Source organism: Rhineura floridana, chromosome 16, assembly GCF_030035675.1.
Source record: "Rhineura floridana isolate rRhiFlo1 chromosome 16, rRhiFlo1.hap2, whole genome shotgun sequence".
Lineage (NCBI taxonomy): Eukaryota > Metazoa > Chordata > Lepidosauria > Squamata > Rhineuridae > Rhineura > Rhineura floridana.
In genome coordinates this window covers 28,669,721-28,689,531 of record NC_084495.1, presented here as the reverse complement: position 1 = coordinate 28,689,531, position 19,811 = coordinate 28,669,721, and the positions used below count along the sequence as shown (strand labels likewise).

Here is a 19,811-nt window from a genome sequence, read left to right as displayed (position 1 = left end):
ACTGAAGGTGGCTTTTTGTACAGCGGGCTATATGCCAGCCATGTATTTATTTTATTTTATTTATTTCATTTATATTCCACTTTTCCTCCAAGAAGCTCAAAGTGGCCTACAACGTTCTCCCCCTCTCTGTTTTATCCTCACAACAACCCTGTGAGGTAGGTTAGGCTGAGAGATAGTGACTGGCCCAAAGTCACCCAGTGAGCCCTGTGGCTCAGTGGGGATTTCAACGCTGGTCTCCAACCCTCTAATCACTACACCATGCACTCTCCATCCTCTCAAGGCAAACAGGAGGCATGATTATCCCAGCCAGACAAAAGCAGTCAAAGGAGTGTATGGGGTATGGCCTGCGAAGAGACTCTGGAGGGCTACATTTGGCCTGCAGGCCGGAGGTTTCACATTCCTGTATTAAAAGTTACAGGACAAACAAACACAACTAACTGTTCCTGTCATGCTGCAATCCTAGGCACATTTGCATGGAGTAGGAGTGACTGCCACTTAAATCAGCAGGTCTTCTTTCAAGTACATTCCTAAGATTTCACTGTACATCTGATAATTTTTATTTTCTCTGTTCGCTGTTAAGAATTTGAATTATCTAATATCCACAGCCCTGCTTTTTATCAATAAACAAGGTGACATTTTAAAGCAAAATATACTGAAAGCCAAGATGCATATACAGCTGCTTTGGGTGCAGTTAAAAGCATGTGTGCACTTAGTTGATTTAAAAAAAAAAAAAAAGCTCCCTCCCTCCTTGGTCCCTAGGTTGTTTTTTGCAATCCCTTGAATTTCAAAAACAGTTTGCCACACAGTATTGAAAAGGGGGCTGCTATTTAAGAAGCGTACACCTTCCCAAGTGTCCAGGGCCGGCACCAGGCATGACTGGGCCCTCGGGCATCAGCCTGCACTGGGCCCGTGACACGTAGCCCAACACCCTCCATACAGGTGCCATGGGGCTAGTAAGCCCTCACGCGCACTCCACCTACATCTCATGTCATGTGAATGATGTGCATGTGTAGCAGGCATGCCTGCCATCAACCAAGATGTCGGTGGGGGCATCAGCTCCTTAGGGAAGCCCCTGTTGCCATCTTGGGTAATGGCAGGCATGTGTGCACAGCACGCACGGCATTCACACTGACAGGAGAGGTGGGTGGGCTTACTGAAGCCTGTGCTGTTTGTATTGGGGGTGCCTGGGAGCTCCCTGTCCATGAACCAAAAGAGAGTTGGGTTGCAGGACCCGATGCTGCTGTGAATCATGGAATGGGAGCGCCACCCTCTCATCCTAAGGAGAGCCCTTCAGGAGCCCATCTGGGCCACAGGGACTCTTGGCCAGTGCCCGACCTGGCCCCCTTCTGGCCCTGGCCCTGCAAGTCTCATTGGGTATACAGGTCTACTCGTGCATCTCTTTTGATCCCAGGGAAGGGAATGGCCATAGCTCAGTGGGAGATCATTAGCCTTGCATGCAGAAAGCCCCAAATTCAATCCCCAGCATCTCCAGTTAGGACTGGGAGAGACCCCTGCCTGAAACCCTGGAGAGAAATTGCCCATCAGTGTAGACAATACTGAGCTAGATGGACCAATGGCCTGACTCAGTATAAGGCCTATATTCCCATCCCCACTGAATAAACCCTGAAAAAGAAGCTGCAGTATTCACAATCACACGTTTTATACTGACACAGACAGGAGGTGGGATTACTGTTAAATAACAACAAAAAAATAAAGTGAAAACATAGATAACCAGGGACAGAACACAAAGTTCTTGGCAGTGAAATGCTGGCATATTCCACGAGATATTAACGTGGTGCATTGTGTAATAATTTAAGTCCATATGAACTATGGAATAAAGATGCTTGGCTAGAAATCAGCATTCAGAACTGGGGTGGTGTAATTACCCAGCATGTTGGTTTTCATTCATATTTTTAATCACTATGCTCCACCTTGGAATCACATCTCCCTTCAATCTCTCCAATGTTCTACAACAGTGGTTTCCAAACATTTTACTTTCTTGGAACTGCACGCCAATGTTGTTGCCCTGGGTGTGGGATAAGAGGAACTTCAGTGTGTTGCAGAGGATTCTGGAGAATCTATTTGAAGGTACATTCTCAGTTTACATGGGGTGCTAGGCTTGTCTGGTTGAGCCTTGCCACCAGATCCCTGTGAGAATGCTACCTAGAGCAGGAGCAGACACAAAGTAAATCCAAATCTACTGGTATATAGTACATTTACACCAGCAACAAAAAAATGCCTTTCCCCTACCTTCTAAATCAGGCTGCTGTAGAATACCCAATGTGCGGTAGCTCAGAAGTAGATTTGTACTTGGGAATATTCCTAGGGCTAGCATCAGCGTTCAGGAGGCCTGGCTTCAAGTTCGGGGTCCCTGAACAAGCTGCCCATGGTGGGTTCCCTAGGCAGTTCTGTGCCCCACAACTGGCACCCACCCTATACCACATAGCTCCTGACTCAATACTACATCACGCTAGATCACAACATGTTCCTGAATGTGGAATTCAGGAGGATTTTTGGGATTGTGTTGACTACCATTCATATTCTGACCTAGTGAGGGCAGGGATAAGATTCAAAATAATAGATAACAATCTTATCAGATCAATCCTTATTTCAAACTATAATCAAGCTATAATTACATATAACTATATTTGCCCACATTCAGTCCTCCTCCTCATGGTTGTTTTTCCCATTGCCTATTTGTGTTGTAACTCTTTTTTTTGGGGGGGGGACACAATCTAGTATTGCCTAGTGATACTAACAAATTTAGAGTGCAATCCTATATTTCTTCTCAGAAATAAACCCACCGAGTTAACTAGGATTTATTATTCCCAGGTAAGTGTAAATAGGATTGCAGCCCTAGTTCTTATTTTTAGGTTGCATTTTATCTTGTTTTTAGTCTGTACATTTGTTTTATTTGTACTGTGTCAATTTTGTGTAAGCCAATGTTGTACATCGCTTGGAGACCTAAAGGTAACAAGTGACTAATGAATCTAATAAATAATAATAAATAAAAAGCCACATTGTGTACTTTTGTAGAAAGGTGTATTATAAATTCAGCAACAATAACGACAGCCACAATTTACACACTGCCAGGAGTAACCCGTCTCATTCAGCTGAGGCTTACGTTTGAGTAGACATGTATAGGATTGCACTGAGCATTTGTTAATATTTCAGGTGACAGAAGACTCTATTTTTTCCTGCAGCTGATTAACAAAACTAGCCTCTGAAAATTAAAGTACCCTAGGTACTCATGTCCACTGATGTAATAAATAATGATAATTGTAATCATGTTAATAGGAGAATGAAAGCCATCTTACCATATGGCAACATATAGCCTCCACAGTCCAAGGCAGTACGCTTCTGAATACCAGTTGCCAGAAACTGCAGGGGGGGGGAAGAGTGCTTTTGTGCTCAGATCTTGCTTGCAGGTTCCCCATGGGCAATTGAGAACAGAATGCTAAACTAGATCCAGCAGGCTCTTACGATCTTAACACTAATGCACCAATAATTGTGCACACCATACATTTAAAGTGCATTACCCCCCTCAAAAAAATCCTGGGGACTGTAGTTTACAGAGATACAATTCCAGCACCCTTAAACTACAGCTCCCAGGATTCTTTGGGGGAAATAACAGGTTTTACATGTATGGTGTACACAGCGCTAGCCCCCTTGAACGCAGTAGGACTGACTTCCTATTAACCATGCACAGCATCAGGTTGCCGATGCTGTAATCCATAGCAAAGACCCCTCCCAGAGGCGTGGCTCCCAATTCCTTGCGCACCAATAAGGAGGAGAGCGGCCCAGAGGAAGCCCTACGGGTACTGTAAAAAGAGGCTGATATATACAGGATGGTTTCTCCCTCCCCTCTTCCTTTGGTATCGTCCAGAATCCTTGGTTTACGTCACCGGCTACTCTTAAGCGTCCTCGCTTTCACCCTCTCTCGAGTGGTATCGCTCCGTTCCTCGAGCCGTAGCTTTCCTTCTCTTTCCCCCCCTGTGGCTGCACAGTGGTATAGCCCGAGCTGATTCGGCTCTATCTAGCACCGCCTCTTGTCTATTCCCTGACGCCCCCCATCGCAACGGTAGTGGTGCGGCCCGGCATTGCCCAGCAGCCTCCGCAGCTGTAGTTAAGGCCGCGTTGTTTGTCCTCCCTCCCGTCCTCCCTCCCTCCCACTCTCCTCCTTTGTTGAAGTGGTAGAGGCCGCTGTCGCTCGGGGAGCCGCTCGGAACCAGCCGCCGCCTTGTGTCCCCCTCATCTCCGCTTCTCTCGCCCCCATCGTCCCGCCTTCTCTGGGGGCTGGTGTGTATGAGTGATTTATAACCGCGAGCCCGCGATGTCCACGCCGGCCCGGAGGCGCCTCATGCGGGACTTCAAAAGGTAAGCGCCGAGGGGGGGGCGAAGAGGGAGGGGGGAGGCGAGTGAGGAAGAGGTGAGGTGATCCAACATGGCGGCGGCAGAGGGAGCGCTACGCCACTAGCGTAGCAACAGTGTTGCGCTAATTGCTCAGGGCAGGCGGCGGCGCTTATAGAAGCGGGGGGGGGAGAGCTACGTCGTTTGCGCTGATTGGGTGGAAAGCGGCTCTGTCTTCTGCCACTGAACGGGGTGTCTCTTTTCTTCCCGCCTCCCTCCAAAAACAGGCTACAGGAGGACCCCCCGGCTGGAGTCAGCGGGGCTCCCTCGGAGAACAACATCATGGTGTGGAACGCAGTCATATTCGGGTGAGTCGGCTGGGCTGGCTCGCCTGTCCTCCTTTCTTGCCAAGGCTCATCCCACTTCAAAATAAATAGAGGAGGACTGGAAACTTATGTGTTCCATCGCCCAGGTCTCCCTTTCTCGATGAATAGTAATAATCAATGGAGAACTTAGGGTATCAAGCGACCAGTAAATCCAATAAATAAAGATGATGGTGATGATTGTTATTATCACACCTCTTTCTCTAGGAATGCTGGGTAGTGTGCTGCTATAGTAATAATACAACAACTTACTGTGGTGGTGTTGTTACGGGAAGGGCCATAGCTCAGTGGTACAGCATCTGTTTTGCGTGCAGAAGGTCCCAGGTTGACCTCCCCCCCCTTGACACCTTCAGATTGGGTATGTCCCCTGTCTGAAACCTTGGAGAGCTACTACTAGCTAGGGTAGGCAATACTGAGCTAGATGGACCAAGGGTTTGCCTTGCTATAAGGCAACAATAACCTGTGTTTTTTTATTATTGTTACTGCATTTGTCTCTTGCTCTTCCTTTGAGGGATGTAGGATGAAAATGCCTCCTCCAGGTCTGTGTTTTCATAAAGGTAGCCCTATATGTATCTTGCTCTGCCTTCCGGGAGTGCAGCACGATTTGTCTTCTGTAGATGTACTAATATTTTTATAGTAGGACACACCACTTTTATTACTTGGGGGGGGAAAGCAAGGTACAAATATAATGACTACAATCACTGTTATTATCTTCCTTCTTCCAAGATGCTCAGGGTGGGGCCTGCGTGCGATTATAATTATGATAATCACATTTTGTCTCGCTCTTTCTCCGAGGTTGTTAGGGTAGTGTAGGTCTACAGGGGTGACAATTTAGCACCTACAGTTCTTAATCATATCTTGTGCTTTGTCCAAGGAGGACAGGAGGTTTAGTTTTTAATCTGCACTACAGTTTCAAAAAGTAGTACATCTAGGCAGGGAGAGGGGTGTGTGTGTGAGTGGGGGGCTTGTGTATACTATAGCCAGTGGTGGCTGGATTTCTTTTCATTCTTGTATCCAGCCTCTGGAATGTTACACATTTCTAAACAATGTCTGGAAAACAGGAGTCGCCAACCTTTTTGGGCCTGTGAAAGTATTTGCAATCTGGTGAAACTGTTGTGGGCATCACACATACAACCTAATCTATTAGCAACAACAGATTCCTTTTTTTCCCAAGCCTAATTTCAGCCAGGGTGTGGGTGGGTAGAAGACCAGAACCTTTCCCTGGAGCCCACAAGCACCACAGATACCGTGTTGGCAAACCCTGTTATAAGGAGTCTGAAAAAGTACACATGATTGTCGTTTCATCCTTCCCCTGTTGATCCTTGCAACAGACCCTGTAAGTAGATAAGCAGGGGTAGGTGTGCACATATTGCTGCCAGTAGTGACCAGATATTTTAATTTTGTTGACCAGCAAAGAAAAAAAGTATACTCCACCAGGAGTAACTGATTTAAACAAAAAAAAAAAAGTTGAGGGCAATGCAGGGAGACATGACTCCGGTCATCATCTTTGCGCTGCAACACTGTTTATGTCATTGTCTAGATCAGGGGTGAGGAACCTGTAGCCCTCCAAATGTTGCTGAGCTGCAGCTCCCATCATCCTTGACCATTGGCGATGCTAGCTGGGGCTGATGGGAGTTGGATTCCAATGACTTCTGGAGCAGCCCAGATTCCTTGCCCCTGGTCTAGAAAGAAGGGGTTGCTAAAAGCATGTGCTTCAGCCATTGCTCCTCCCTAGATCCCCTTTTCTTGCTATACAGAGGGTATTCAGTTTGCCTCTTTGGTGCAGGAAGCAAAAGAAAGCTGGGCTACTGGAAATGATGGTGGGCTACCAAGTCCTCCCAACTTGTTGTGAACTTTAGTAATTTAGGCTGAGAGAGTGAGTGTGACTAGCCCAAGAGCCTTTGAGTTTTGTGACTGAGCAAGGATTTGAACCTATGTCTCCTAGTTCAGGACCTTATCCCAGGGGCTTTCAAATTTTGTGGGAGCCTGTTTCATAATGATTTTTCTGCCAAGGCACTGCGGTACACTGTGGAGGATTCTGGAGTCTTCTCTAGGAGGCTCATGTAGGGCATTGGTAGGGTTTTTACTGCCCCCATGTTTTGAGAGTGCATGAAAGAATGTAACACTCTTTGTTGGCTGCCCTTTTTAACAAGGAAAGATCAGGAGCGCTGGGCACACCAGCTCCGAGGGCAGTTGCTGTGTTGTTCCTGATCTTTTTATTGAGGAACTCAGTTGAACTCATAAGCTTTTGAGGAATCATTCCCCAGACCAGATTGAAAAACGCTGCCACATTTATAGCCCATTGCACTATGCAAGTTTCCTATGTTGCTGTGCAACTGTCCCTTTTCTGCCTGCCTTCGTTGAGGTGATTCCTGCCCCAAACCTTCAGCAAATACTGCTTTCTTCCCATACGCTGGGAGCTTGCTTGCATGCCCTCCCCTATTTCCTCATGTATGTGTCCACCTGCTGTAAGACTGTCCTAGGAGGTGCTGCTGTTTCTGTCTTCTGCAGCAACAAAGTGTGTTTTTTAATTTGTCTATGTAAATCTGCTTTGAGAGCTTCAGCTATAAAGCAGGATACAGCACCTTAAAATTGCAGGGGAGGGATCTGCAACCTTCCAGATGTTGGCCTCCATCAGCCCCAGCCAGTATGGCCCAGTCGCGGGTGATGGGAGTTGTAGCCTAGCAACATCTGGAGGATCACAGGTTCCTCAACCTTGTTTTTAAAAGTGTATTCTCAAAAAGCCTTGATGAGACCTTCTCCCCCCATCCCCTCCATAGCCCCATTGTCTGTACATGAGACCAAGTTTGCCCTGTCTTAAAAGCTAGGCAAACGCTACATTGGGGTGCGAGGGTGGTTCTTTGATTTTATCCCCTGTAGTAACTATGCTTCAGCACAGGTTTTGTGCCTCTTCTTTGCCCGTTTCATTTGTCTCTTGCCTACTCAATCAGCATTTAGACTTAAGTTCTTCAGAGCAGGGATCTTCCTTGATGTTGCTCTGTAAAGCATCACACGCATCACCATTAGCTAGAAATCTTCAGATTGGTCTGTAACTCTGGCCAAAAACGAGCATTGCGTTGTGTTTTTCAGAGGAGGGAGCTAAGTGCCCCAGTTTTCTAGTTGAGAATATGTCCAGTCACCTGTGGCAAATTGGTTGCCATCAGAGCCGTGCACTTTACTTTTGATTAAAAAAGCAAAACCTGAGTTACGGAGAGTGAGCAGGGCACATGTGCACCTTCCTTAGCACTGCCATTTTTAATGAGACAGTGTTATGGAGACTTTGAGGGGGTGTCCCTATCTGTCCTGAATGACCTGGGTTAAGAGCAGAATTAGAGGTGGCAGCAGCATGGATGTGGATTAGAGGTAGCAGTTATATTTACAAGTAAAACTACCCACATGTAGAAATAGTGAACTTGCTTCAACTTTGATTCACCTCCTGAAGCGCTTAAACCTTGCTCAGTCTTGACCCGTTTCCAGGCTGGGCATGGATAAAAACTCAACTATTATGTCATTCTGTAAAGGTTGGCCGCCAGTTCAACAGTAAACTAACTTTGGCAATCTACATGTGAGATGCTGACATGCTCTCTCCTCTTTCAGGCCTGAGGGAACCCCATTTGAAGATGGTAAGTATTGAAACAAAACTAAAAAATGTTTTCAATGGCCAGAAACTTGACGTGATCCATATGTTAACCAGTCCTAGGATTCCACATCAGAATTTCATGGATCAGGATAGCTCAAAAGCAGAGAATGAACTCTTCTCTCTCTCTCTCCCTCTCTGGCCGCTCACTATAACTTGATTGCCTCAAAAACCTTCCTTTTTCTCACCCTTTCTAGAAAGGGAATGGGTGGGTGAGATTTTTTTTAAATCATGCCTGAAATATAGCTTGCTGCAGTTAAGTACATTGCCTTGAAGTGGTGAATAGGCTTACTGTATAAATAGCACCCTTTACTTAAAAACTTATTTGAAGCTTCTTCTATACACAAAGTCTCTTTAGGGTAACAGTGTAACTTGCATGTTTAGGGGCAATTTATGTTGGATTATGAGATATCTCATACATGAAGATGGCCCTCTCCGTAAGTAGAGGCTGTTACAAAGAAATGGCCCTTCCTCTGTCTCTTGGATGAAAACTCTGGTTCATGCCCTCATACCTTGACTACTGCAGTCTTCTCAGTCCTCTCTCTGACATGATGCTGTTACCATCATTCACCTCCCTGGTTCCTCTGATCACGTGGTGTTCCTTAAATCTCTTCATGGTGTTTATGTCCACTCCTGGATCCAGCATGCATTCTTCATCTTTGCCTTCAAAACCCTCCGTGGTCTTTCTGTTTCTTAATACCTTGACACACCCGCCTTTTTCTATTCCAGCTGTCCTACCCTCAGCCATCCCAGGGCCTCTAGCTTCCTCAGGTCACTCTGTCCTCAGTGCCTCTTATGCTTAGAACTGCCCACTCGCTTCCTTCAAATCCCTCAAAATCCACCTTTTCCTTGAAGCTTTTGGCACAGTCCCTTAATCCCCATGTCCTACTGCAATTAGGTCCACATACCTGTAACTGAAATAAAGCACAGTCGCCATCTATTTACCCCTGCCTCTGCTTTCTCTGTGACAAATTATAGATTCTAAGTCCCCTGGTCAGGAGCTTTTCCTTGCACTCTACAATGGGCTGTCTACATTACATGGTGCTACCGAAATAGTAACTCCCTGCCTATGAATTTCCTAGAGGCTTCTGGCTGGCCCACTGTTGGCGGTGGAATGCTGCATTAATCCCTGAATCTCCTGTACCAAGGGAATTATGTGAAACTGTTGAGGTGTCTGCATTTTGGTCCATCAGTGGGTACAGGGAAAGTTTCAATCAGTGAACAAAATACTTAGAATTTGCTTCTCTCAATTGCAGGAACATTCAAGCTTACCATAGAATTCACAGAAGAATATCCAAACAAGCCACCTACTGTTAGATTTGTGTCTAAAATGTTTCATCCAAATGGTATGTACCATTTAAACTGGAGTGATTTGTGCCTTAAACTGAAGCATTGGTCATAGAAATGACAAGATGCTGATAGTTTACAGGAATCTTGGTCATATATAGTAAATATTGTGGAGACTGGTAAGTTTCAAGCACAGCAGTGTAATCCCAGCCACCCATCCCCGAGACTCCCCTGACCACTGAGGTGTGGAATCCTTTACAATTTTAAAGGCAAGGGGAACATATTTAAATAAAACCAAATCTACTTTAGCTGTACTAGCTCAGTTTTGGGATTCCTGTCATTCTTGCCCTTAAGTCTTGTTTACTTCTGATATTTTGGATGTATGACTTCTGATGGAACCCTACAGTAAAGGAACCTTTTATTGTGGTCATTAGCCAAGGGCAACCCATTAGATTTGTAGCACTCCTAAAGCTAATGCTTTTGTAAATGAGTTTTTAATGGCTTTATTTGAACTGATACTCTCATCTTGCATTTATATCCTTCTCCACTTTATAAAGAATTCTATAAAGCCTATGTTGCAAAGTTTACATTAGACAAAGGATGACTTGCACAGATCTTTGAAAGGAAATGTGTTTCTGCTGCTTAATTCTTGCTTGAAATGCCATGCTGTGAACGTCTTCATAATCATAGTCATGAGGTCATAAAGGAGGAAATGATGATGGAATAAGGTGAACTTGAAATATTCAGTTCGCTAGGGGCCTATTCCACAACTTGTGGAAATCAGATTATTTGAGGCACAGGCTCTCAGACACTTGTTGTGTGGGCAACTTTAGATGGTTATGCAGCAAATGTTGATGATGAGCAGGGAGTGACAACCTGGCAGTAGAGAAGCTTGCAGGCACTACATTTTGTTATGAAACCCATTCATTTCCTTTTGCAGTCTATGCAGATGGTAGTATATGTCTGGATATTCTTCAGAATCGTTGGAGTCCTACCTATGATGTGTCGTCCATCTTAACATCCATACAGGTAACATCAGGGCTACTGCTGACCTTGCTTAGTACAGTCTGAAGTAGTGATTCAGTTTATGTCAGTGGTCCCCAAACTTTCTCCCATTGACCACTTGAAAATTGATGAGGGTCTTGGCAGACCACTTAATGTTTTTTGTGTGGCTGTTGTAGCAATTGTAACGCACAGTGGTAGGTGCAGTATGATTTTAAATTGTATTTTTACAAACAAGCCACAGACTACCTGGATGAATCTTGTGGACCACTGATGGCTTGAGAACCCCTGGTTTATGTAATTACCATGAAAGTTAACCAGATAGTAGTGTTGCTGCTATCTGCTATGGAATTCCATCACCATTATTTATGACCCATCCAATTTATTTCTGTTAATTGTAAAAGGCAAGAACACATATGCACACACTATATGGGTAAAATACAAAATCATACCTGAAATGTTGATTTTCAGGAAAAAACTGACTAAACATGGGGGAAAGTCCAACAAAGTTAAAAGCACTCCAAAGATGACCCCACCACCGACATAGTAGTGTGATATATTTTAACTCTGCATCCTTGATATCTGTTTATGGGTATGTGAATCCTCCCAAGTATAGAAATGCATTCTCATTCTCTCCCATCAAGTACATTTGTGGATAATAAAAAAAGATTAACAAAATGACTTCACAAAGTGAAGCAGCACCTAGTCAGCTATGTATAGTTAAGCATTTGCATTACTTTTTCTAGCAGTGGGGTATGTTTTTAGTGTATTTTTGTACCAGTACACCTGTAGGTGTATTTGGTATAGCAGAGGTGTATTCATACACTGTCTTGGGAGTAGGCTTTCTCCTCGCCTTGCTTTTATGTATCTGAAAACATTCAGAAGTCATCCACCCTTGCCTGAAGTCTCTGGCAGGGTGTCCACAAGGCCAAAAGTCTTGGCCCCCATTCTGTAATGGATCGTTCTTCCATGAAGCTGGTTCTGAGCATAGTCCTGTAGGTTCAGAGGAGTGGTTCATTGCACTTACTTAGCTTTGCTGTTGCAACAAAGACAGTTGTTAATTATGTAACTTGTACATGCAGAGAGTGCGTGTAACTGTGTTTGCAAAACATTGGGATAGGTGCTGCCTAAGCATGAAGACTGAACTATCTAAGATACGTTCCCAATGTATGTGACATCAGTCACTGTTTGGATATGTTGAATTACCGAAATTACTTGCTTTGTGTGAATCCTCATAGTGAACCCTGACCCATCTTTTTCTTCTAAAACAGTCTTTACTGGATGAGCCTAATCCAAACAGTCCAGCAAACAGCCAGGCAGCTCAACTATACCAAGAGAATAAGCGGGAATATGAAAAACGGGTTTCTGCAATAGTAGAACAGAGTTGGCGTGACTGTTGACCCTGGATGATGCAAATGAACACTCTGATGAGGAAATTATATGTATGAAGTGTCTGAGTCATCCTCCTCCTCCTAGCATCACTGCATTTACTTTGAAAAGCAAAATAGCTGTTGTGCTGTTGCCACCCGCCCTCGCTGAAGCTTCTTTATCCTTGGACATCAGAAAGCGCCCCCTCCCCTCCCCCTTGAGGTCAAATGTACTGTTCTTGGGTTACTTGTAAAAGAACTACTAAGGCTGAATTCCCCTTTCTGTGATCTACCATCTCCAGTCTTAGGGCAGTATTGTGCATTTCTGTAGTGTACAATAAGCTTTTAATTGTAATTGTGTTATACACAGTGATGCTTATGTGTAGCTTGATTTAAAAAGGGATGTTTATATACAATATACATTTTTAACTATGATGCAAGTGCTGATCTGTCCAGGCTGGTCATTTAACTGCTGGTATCAACTTCACTGCATCTGTAAGTACTGTGTGAAGAACTAACTTTTTCTGCTCTTTCTCATTCTTCCAGGTTTTTTCTGTTCAGCAGTGTGTATTTGGAATTGCAAAACGGACTGTTAATGCCAAGCTCATCAGAGTAGGGTGGGGTGGAGGGAAAGAGGGTCACTCTATGGGTCATATGCAAAGTGATCTATCATTGTAGTGTGGTAACATATTCAAGGTGAAATGCTATGTAGCCCTCCTTTAGGAATCTTAGGAATATCAGAATTGTTTGGTAGTTTTCAAAGCTTTTTGAATGTGGTTATGGTGAGCAAGGGACAGGGGTTGACAATAACTTTGCTAATGGTAAAAGAGGGTAAAGAATAAGGAAAAACCAAAGTGCTAAAAAAATCATTTCTATAATTTTAATCCCTACATTTTTGAATGGAGAAGTTAACAAAATGCTACTGCTTTGTGTTCTGTTGGGGGGGAAAAGTAGGACGGTCACAAGTGCTACTACTGCATGCTTCATTTTCTTCTCTCTCTCTCTCTCCTCCCCCCCCCATCCCCGGGTACAGTTTTAACCAAATTGTTCAACCTTTGCAAAAGCATTTTTGTAAAGCTCAGTTTGTACATATTGGATACCTTATGCAGCAGTGTGGGAGGAGACCGATCAGCGTGTTTGTCTGCTCTTTCTGTGTCTTCTGTGTATACATTGATCTGTTCAACTTTGCACAAGTAACCCATGTAAGAAACTGTACATTTTTCAATTAATTGTAAATAAATGTGTAACCTTAAGTGCTTATTCTTGGAGGGAGGCAAGATACCTGTCACTATTCTTATTCTGCCAAATGATCTAGATATAATTACTCTGATGCAAATTGGTCATCTTTGGTCAGGATGTCTTCATCCATTAAATGTGGGTTACCTTATAGAAACAACTGGACTTATCCCTCTATTTGTAGTAGGGAGCCTGTACCCCTAGCTGTGCCTACTCTACACCTCCTAGCTGGTGAGGTAGAGGGGAAGGGGAATTCCGCAGGGTCAGGTTCCCTATTACTACCATAATGTGTTATCTGGGGGGTAAAATAGCACCATACACTGTAGCAGTAAGGCATCCCTGTCTGTGTTTGTGTACAAGGGGAACATATACCACTCTTCACATAACTTGTGCCGCACATGCTATTGAGTAAAGTACAAAAACCAAAATGGGCTCTAAAAAGTTGTCTCCTCACAGATTTCTGGTAAAGTGCCTCTTGCTATTTAACCTGCTGCCCTTCCCTAAATCTGGTTAAGCAGGGGCTAGTTCTCAGCTGTCACATTTTATTAATACTCTCTGAAGCAATCCCCCCCCCCATAAGTCTGGTTCCGGCTTTCGGAAAGCATTCTGCATTTGCCAGCTTCCTCTTTGTAAGCACTACAGTTACAATTTGTATGGGCAGCCACTACACAAAACATAATAGGCAAGAGTACATCTACGCTGGGAAGAGCTTTGAAGACAGGACTAAGCTATGCAGAAATGGAGACTGGTAACTTAACCCAAGCAACTGTATGGAGCCCTTCATTCTCTATTATGTATGTTATCACTTCCTTTCACCGTTTACATAAAGGATACGTTTATTTAACAAAATGTATGTATCGCTTGATTGTAAAAAAAAAACACAAGCCATTTACAAAAAAAATTCCTATGTTCTTTTTCATATGTCAGCCTTGTCCAAAGAAGTTTCTCCCCAGCAACTAATAGTCCGTTTCACCCTTACTTTGCATGTTCCCACTCCTGTTTCAGGGGGTGGCTAACCTTTTTTTGTGTCCAGGGGACACAGTCTCACCCTTTGCTACCCTGAAGGACCGTCTGCAAGTGGTGGGTGTGCCACCTCCCACATACGCACTGTGCTGAGGAGGGGGATAAAGGGTCCTCCCTGCTCATCAAGCTACCCATCATGAGTGGGGAGTTGGTGGTTTGTGTCCCCATCAGGTGGCTGGCCTGCCTGAGAAATTTAAACCTATTCCAGTGCTCTTATTTTTTTTGCCACTGCTACCAAAATTGGTGAGGCCTTGGAGCGGCCTAAAAAAAATTGCTTGGGAGTTTGGATCAGTTGCCCCCCCCCCTGCTCTATTTCCATTCCCATGTCTATAGTGAGTTAGGGAAGGTGGTAAACTTGCTGACACAGGATCAGCTACCTCCAGTATTACCTTTTAGTTCTCACAGCCATAACGAAAGAAGTGATGGACTGCTACAGCGTTCAGCAGCAAATTCCAAAACAGTAACCCTTTCACACAGTTAATTCTTCAAAGTAGTACAAGGTAGCACAGCAACATCCCATTGATTTTGGAAGTCTTTCTACTGATTGAAACATTACTTCTGATAATATTGGGACAACAGATTAAAATTCTTCATACAAGTCTCAGAAGAGGTAGTCCACCTTCCCTTGCCCGCAAGGGATGGATACCTCTTTCAGGATGGCACCTGCAATTATCTGTGTACATAATCTAAAGTTATTTTCATGTATATACAAAGCTAGACAGGCCTATTATTAAACCAACTAAGATTTCTTTAATCAGGTGACACCATCTGCTTATTGTTCCTGGCCTATGCCAGACGGTTCTCTGCAAGGCAAGGATGGAGGTTCTGAAGAGGTAGTTTCTTGCATCCTTAACCAGCCTCAATTTTCTTTCAAGGCTCCTGCAGCTGGACGGGAGGGACCCCTTCTACAAGCCTAGTTTTGGAATAAGAAAGAAGGAAAATTAAGAGAATACACACACGCAAACCACACGCTACAGTAGCAAGAGAGAACCTTTTACTTGTTGCTCTCTGTATATCATGATATACAAGCACATGTACACAAAAGATGCAGCAGAAGGAAATGAGTAGTCAGAGGCTACGAATAGAAACAAGCAGCCCTACCCCCAGGTTGTTTTTTTAAAAAAATACTTCACTGATCAGTAACAGTGGTAGGACAAAACCACTCTTCCAGGGTTCATCTTACTGCCAAGAGAGTAGAAATGCCTTCAATTGTTCACAGATTTAATCTGTTTTTGAGAGCAGACTGCTTGAGGTAAAAACCGGAGTTGTGTATGCTCTGCAACACACGTACACAAAAAATAAATTCCATGCCAGAGAATTGCAAATTCTTTATCCTCTATGACACAGGTGGGGAACCTGTGGTCCTCCACCAGATGTTGCAGAACTACAACGCTCATCAACCACAGGCCATGCTGACTGTACCATGTAAACCCAGGATGGGGGAGCTGTGCGCCTCTAGATGTTGCAGGACTACAGCTCCCACAATCCCTAATCACTGGTCATGTTGACTAGGGCTGATGGGAACTGAAGTCCAACAGTATCTGGAGGGCACCAGGTTGCCCTCCCCTTGCTCTATGAAATACAAAAATTAAAACAAGCTTGCCTTTGTTTGCATAATACTGATGGTACAGTCTTGTGACATATCCCTCACACACACACCCAAATGGCATCACAAAGTACTGCCTGCTATTGTTAGCTATTGTTAACAGACTTACAGGCTAAACACTTGAGAACCTGCCACAGTTGAACATATTTAAGGCCCACTGATTTCAGCAGGAGCATTATGCCAGTGTAATAATGCTCATCTATATTAAAATTAATGGGGCTCAGGCACACTGCCCCCCTAAAACTGGTGGCCTTTGTGATCATGTCTTTGAATGTAAGAGAAAAAAGTGAGACTCAAGACTTTGCTGATTTCACCTCCCATTCCTGCTTCAAAGCAATGGTCAGGGACTGTGGGAGCTGTACTCCTGCAACAGGAGGACAGCGTCCCCATCCTGGGCTTACATGCTATAATTGCAGAAAACATAGCCTTGGGTAAACCAAATCACCAAACACTAGTTACTGGAACGATGTTGCAATTTGAGTACACTGAAAACATTTTCCTCCTCTTCTGCCCACAATATAACCCAACATTTTAAATACAAAACATGCCATTCTTTGCATGTCCAGAAATAAAAATCTATTTATTATTAATACCAACTTTACATAAAGGTTTTCTTCATACTGCCATCTCCTTTCATTTTTTTTTCAACTTTATTTTTTTAAAAAGCAAACTAAAAAGACACGGGAATAATCTCTCTCTTTTTTAAGTGGTGCAAACTTTCCCTCTGACTTGACACATTTCTGCTATTACAAAACTAGTAAAATGTGAAGGAAACAAGCTGTTTCCAAGAGATTTTGTAAAACAGGTAAACTGCACTAAAGTTATCCAGACTGCACTACGTATGTTTGGACAGAACTCCTGATTTTAAAGTTCTAATTGTTTTCTCATAAAGTTTTAGAAATTAAATGAGCAAGTAAAACACATCTTAATCATTCTTCCCACAACAATATGCAGTATATTTGCTCTGTTTAATGGAGAATTCAGCCTCAGTCTGGCCATCCCCAGAATAAACGGGTGGCCCGCAAGCTTCGTTACTTCTCCTGCGGCATAATGAGTTCATAGTGGCCAACTTGGCCATCTTGCTTTAGCTGGTCTAATAAGTCTTCTTTGCGCCTCTTTCTGCTAACCACCAGATACCTATCCCGGCCCTGGCCATGGGATTTGCTTTTGAGCCCATATTTTTGGGCTATCTGATGTATCTGTTTGCGCTCGTCGTTGGTCAGCTCCGTCGAGAAAGTCAGATCGATTTTACTGTCTGAGAAGGCGTAATTCTGAATGATCTGTTCAATATCTTTCTTGGTGATTTTTGACCCCCTTTCGACATCTAGCCCTAGCCCTTCCCTTTTGAACTGCTCTTTCACAGCGATCGGCTCCCGGATCCCCTCCCCACTTTTGCCCAAGCCGCCACCCGTCCAGCCCATTTTCCTTAAAATCTGGTTCCCAATGTTGTCTTCCTTGATCTGCTGCTTCAATGCTTCTTCTGCCGAGCGGCCGCAGATCTCGTTCCTCGAGATGACATCTTCAATGGTGCCTTTTTTCAGGTTGTTAACAACCGTCGGCTGCGTCTTCTTCAGGACTTTGACGGCCTCTTCTGCCGCCACGTGCTTGACGGTCTTCTTGACTCCGATCGCTTCAGCGATCAGCTCGTTTTCCAGCATCACCTTGCACTTCCACCGCATCCCCGTCATCCTTTCGAAGACGTACTCCACCGTCATCTTGTTGAACTGAGCTGTGTCATTCAGTGTGCACACGGGATTCATGGAGTTCTCGTACACAACAAGGTCTTTCAGATCCTTCTTCTTGGTGGGATCTCGGGCAGCTCCACCCACTTTCTGAACTTGGACTGCTTTGGTGGCCCCAGCGTTCGACTGGGTCTTCTGGAGAATTTTCAGGGCCTCATCCGCTGCAGCGTGCTTGCTGGTTTTCTTTGTGCCGTACCCTTCGGCTAAAAAGTGGTCCTGGAGATAAACACTGCAGCGCCACAGTCGGTTCGGCATCAGGATGTATTTGTATTCAACTGTCATTTTGTTAAAGGAGGCCGAATTGTTCAGAATCCCAATGGCGTCGCTGGCGTTTTCTGTGAGGACAAAGTTAGTCCAATGCTTTGCAGAACTAGGGCCCTGCTGTGGGTCGGAGGCCAGCTGCCCAGGAGCACATTCTTTCATGGCAGCAATAAAGTCATCCAGCTGCTTGAGCGCCGGTGGGAATTCAGACGGAGGTGTGCCGCTCTCGCACAGGACTAAATCTTCCCGGGGGGTGTTCTTGAACTTCCGCTTGGCCACTTTAACCTCCACAGGCTTTTGCAGAAGCATCACTGCCAGTTCCGTTGCCCGGTCCCTGGATCCGTTTTTGCTGCCGGCATACCCCGTGGTCAGATACACGTTCTGACACCTTACCTCGCAAGCAAAGCCATCTTTTAGGAGCTTCTTATTCTTGGGAAGGTCCCCAGGAGAAATTTCTTTCAAGGGAGAATAAATATACTCAGGGTTTGTCTTGCAAGCCTGTATGGACCGCGTCAAAAGGTATGTATAGTTAATTTTGTCTGGGCCACAGCTAGCGTCAGGGTTAGCAAGATTCTTGCGGACTGCTGCCACAAGTTTGTTAATGAAGCATTGCTTGGCTGTTATAACTGACTTGGGGAACATTTCGGAGGTGGCCTGGAGAAGAGAGGAGCCCCCAGAAACTGCTACAACTCCGCCGGCAGAAGTGTCTTTGTTTTTGGAAACCACTTTGGCTTCTGTCTGGTTGGCCTGGCTACTTCCATAGCCTAAGCCGAGAGAACTGGAAAACTGAGGGTCCCCATCTTGTGTGTTGAAGCTGCTGAAAACACGATCGGCATAGTTTTGGATTTGCTGTGTTGTGATGTTCTCACCGGCCTCCCGCGTTTGGTTTTCCAAAGGCTGCTCCTTCCCCCCGTCTTGCGCGTTGCTGGCTACAAAGTGTATGGGTTCAAAACGAGGCCTGACACGGAATTTGGGAGGCTGCTTCCTTGGAGGTTCAGCACCTATGCAAGGCAAGAAGTTTATATTGTTAAGAGATTTTTTTTTAAAAGACATGAGGGTGAAAATATAGCTTTTCTCTGCAAGCATGAGGACTTTTGGGGAGTGGGGTGGAACTGGAAGGCAGATATTCAGGATGTCACATTCCGCATTTGTGTGGTGAACCTATGGCTGTATACACAGGTCTCTAAGGAGCGCATGTGAAATCTAACATGACTCCAGCAGTTCTGTTCTTAATGTCTCCATTTGCGTCACAATTCGGTTAAGCAGCCTTTGCCAACCTGGTGCTCTCCAGCTCTCTTGGACTACAACTCCCATCAGCCCCAGCTGATGGACACCACTAGCTGGAGAGTGCCTGGTTGATAAAGGCTGCTGTTAAAAATTTAAGCCCCCGTCAAATGCTATTTTTTGAGGGACTGCAAAAGTTATGTCAATTTGTAGGTGCCACTCTCTAGCTCAAAACACGAGTTGGATTATTATGTTTGTTTAGAGCAAGGATGGGGAATCTTTTTGGTCCAGTGGGCCACCCCTGCAGGCCAGCTCTGACACCTGAACTCATGATGGTATCAGGCGACTGATATGTGGGTGGTCCTGCCCACCTGTCACAGCCAACCTGCAAGGGGGGGTGGAAGGATCCGGTTCTCCAGTACGTTCCCCGGAAGCAGCCAACTGATGAGGGTTTAATCCAACTCTTTGCATGGGTTTGCTTCACCGGAGCATTCCTCACAGGGGATATGTTGGCAAAGCAGCACCCAGCAGGATCGAATTCTGCCACCAGCTGACATCACCCAGTGGCACCAGCTGATTGGCAGGTGGGCGTGACTTGAAGAAAGAGCCTCGTGGGCCAAATCGGGCCCTTCAGTAGGCCATGGTTCCTCACTCCTGGTTTATAGGCCCTGACAGTGGCAAATGATCACAATC

General features: G+C 44.8%; 2 protein-coding genes across 6 annotated transcripts in view; one reads left to right on the top strand and one right to left on the bottom strand.

Annotated features, from left to right (window-relative positions):
* Window positions 1-3,873: 3,873 nt before the first annotated feature.
* On the top strand, window positions 3,874-13,279 carry UBE2A (ubiquitin conjugating enzyme E2 A). The gene is made up of 6 exons (XM_061598710.1): window positions 3,874-4,377; window positions 4,638-4,718; window positions 8,331-8,356; window positions 9,627-9,716; window positions 10,598-10,686; window positions 11,931-13,279. Exons 1-6 carry the CDS (start codon window positions 4,334-4,336, stop codon window positions 12,057-12,059), a joined length of 459 nt encoding a protein of 152 aa, XP_061454694.1. The 5' UTR covers window positions 3,874-4,333; the 3' UTR covers window positions 12,060-13,279.
* Window positions 13,280-15,029: 1,750 nt separating this feature from the next.
* Window positions 15,030-19,811, bottom strand: part of LOC133371358 (septin-6) — an 84,470-nt gene continuing 79,688 nt past the window's right edge. For 4 of the 5 annotated variants that reach the window (XM_061598699.1, XM_061598701.1, XM_061598700.1 and 1 more), the window contains one exon: window positions 15,258-18,895. In XM_061598699.1, coding sequence (XP_061454683.1) covers window positions 16,923-18,895 — 1,973 coding nt within the window. In that variant the 3' untranslated portion in view covers window positions 15,258-16,922. Of the gene's footprint in view, window positions 15,199-15,257; window positions 18,896-19,811 lie in introns of those variants that run through there. The other variant, XM_061598703.1, reaches the window with a different exon arrangement.

Bases quoted from the DNA above. Each gene is read 5' to 3' on its own strand.
- UBE2A (XM_061598710.1), top strand. From the start codon at position 4,334: ATGTCCACGCCGGCCCGGAGGCGCCTCATGCGGGACTTCAAAAG. The intron at 4,719-8,330 runs GTGAGTCGGCTG...CTCCTCTTTCAG, and splicing joins TGGAACGCAGTCATATTCGG to GCCTGAGGGAACCCCATTTG. The intron at 10,687-11,930 runs GTAACATCAGGG...CTTCTAAAACAG, and splicing joins CCATCTTAACATCCATACAG to TCTTTACTGGATGAGCCTAA.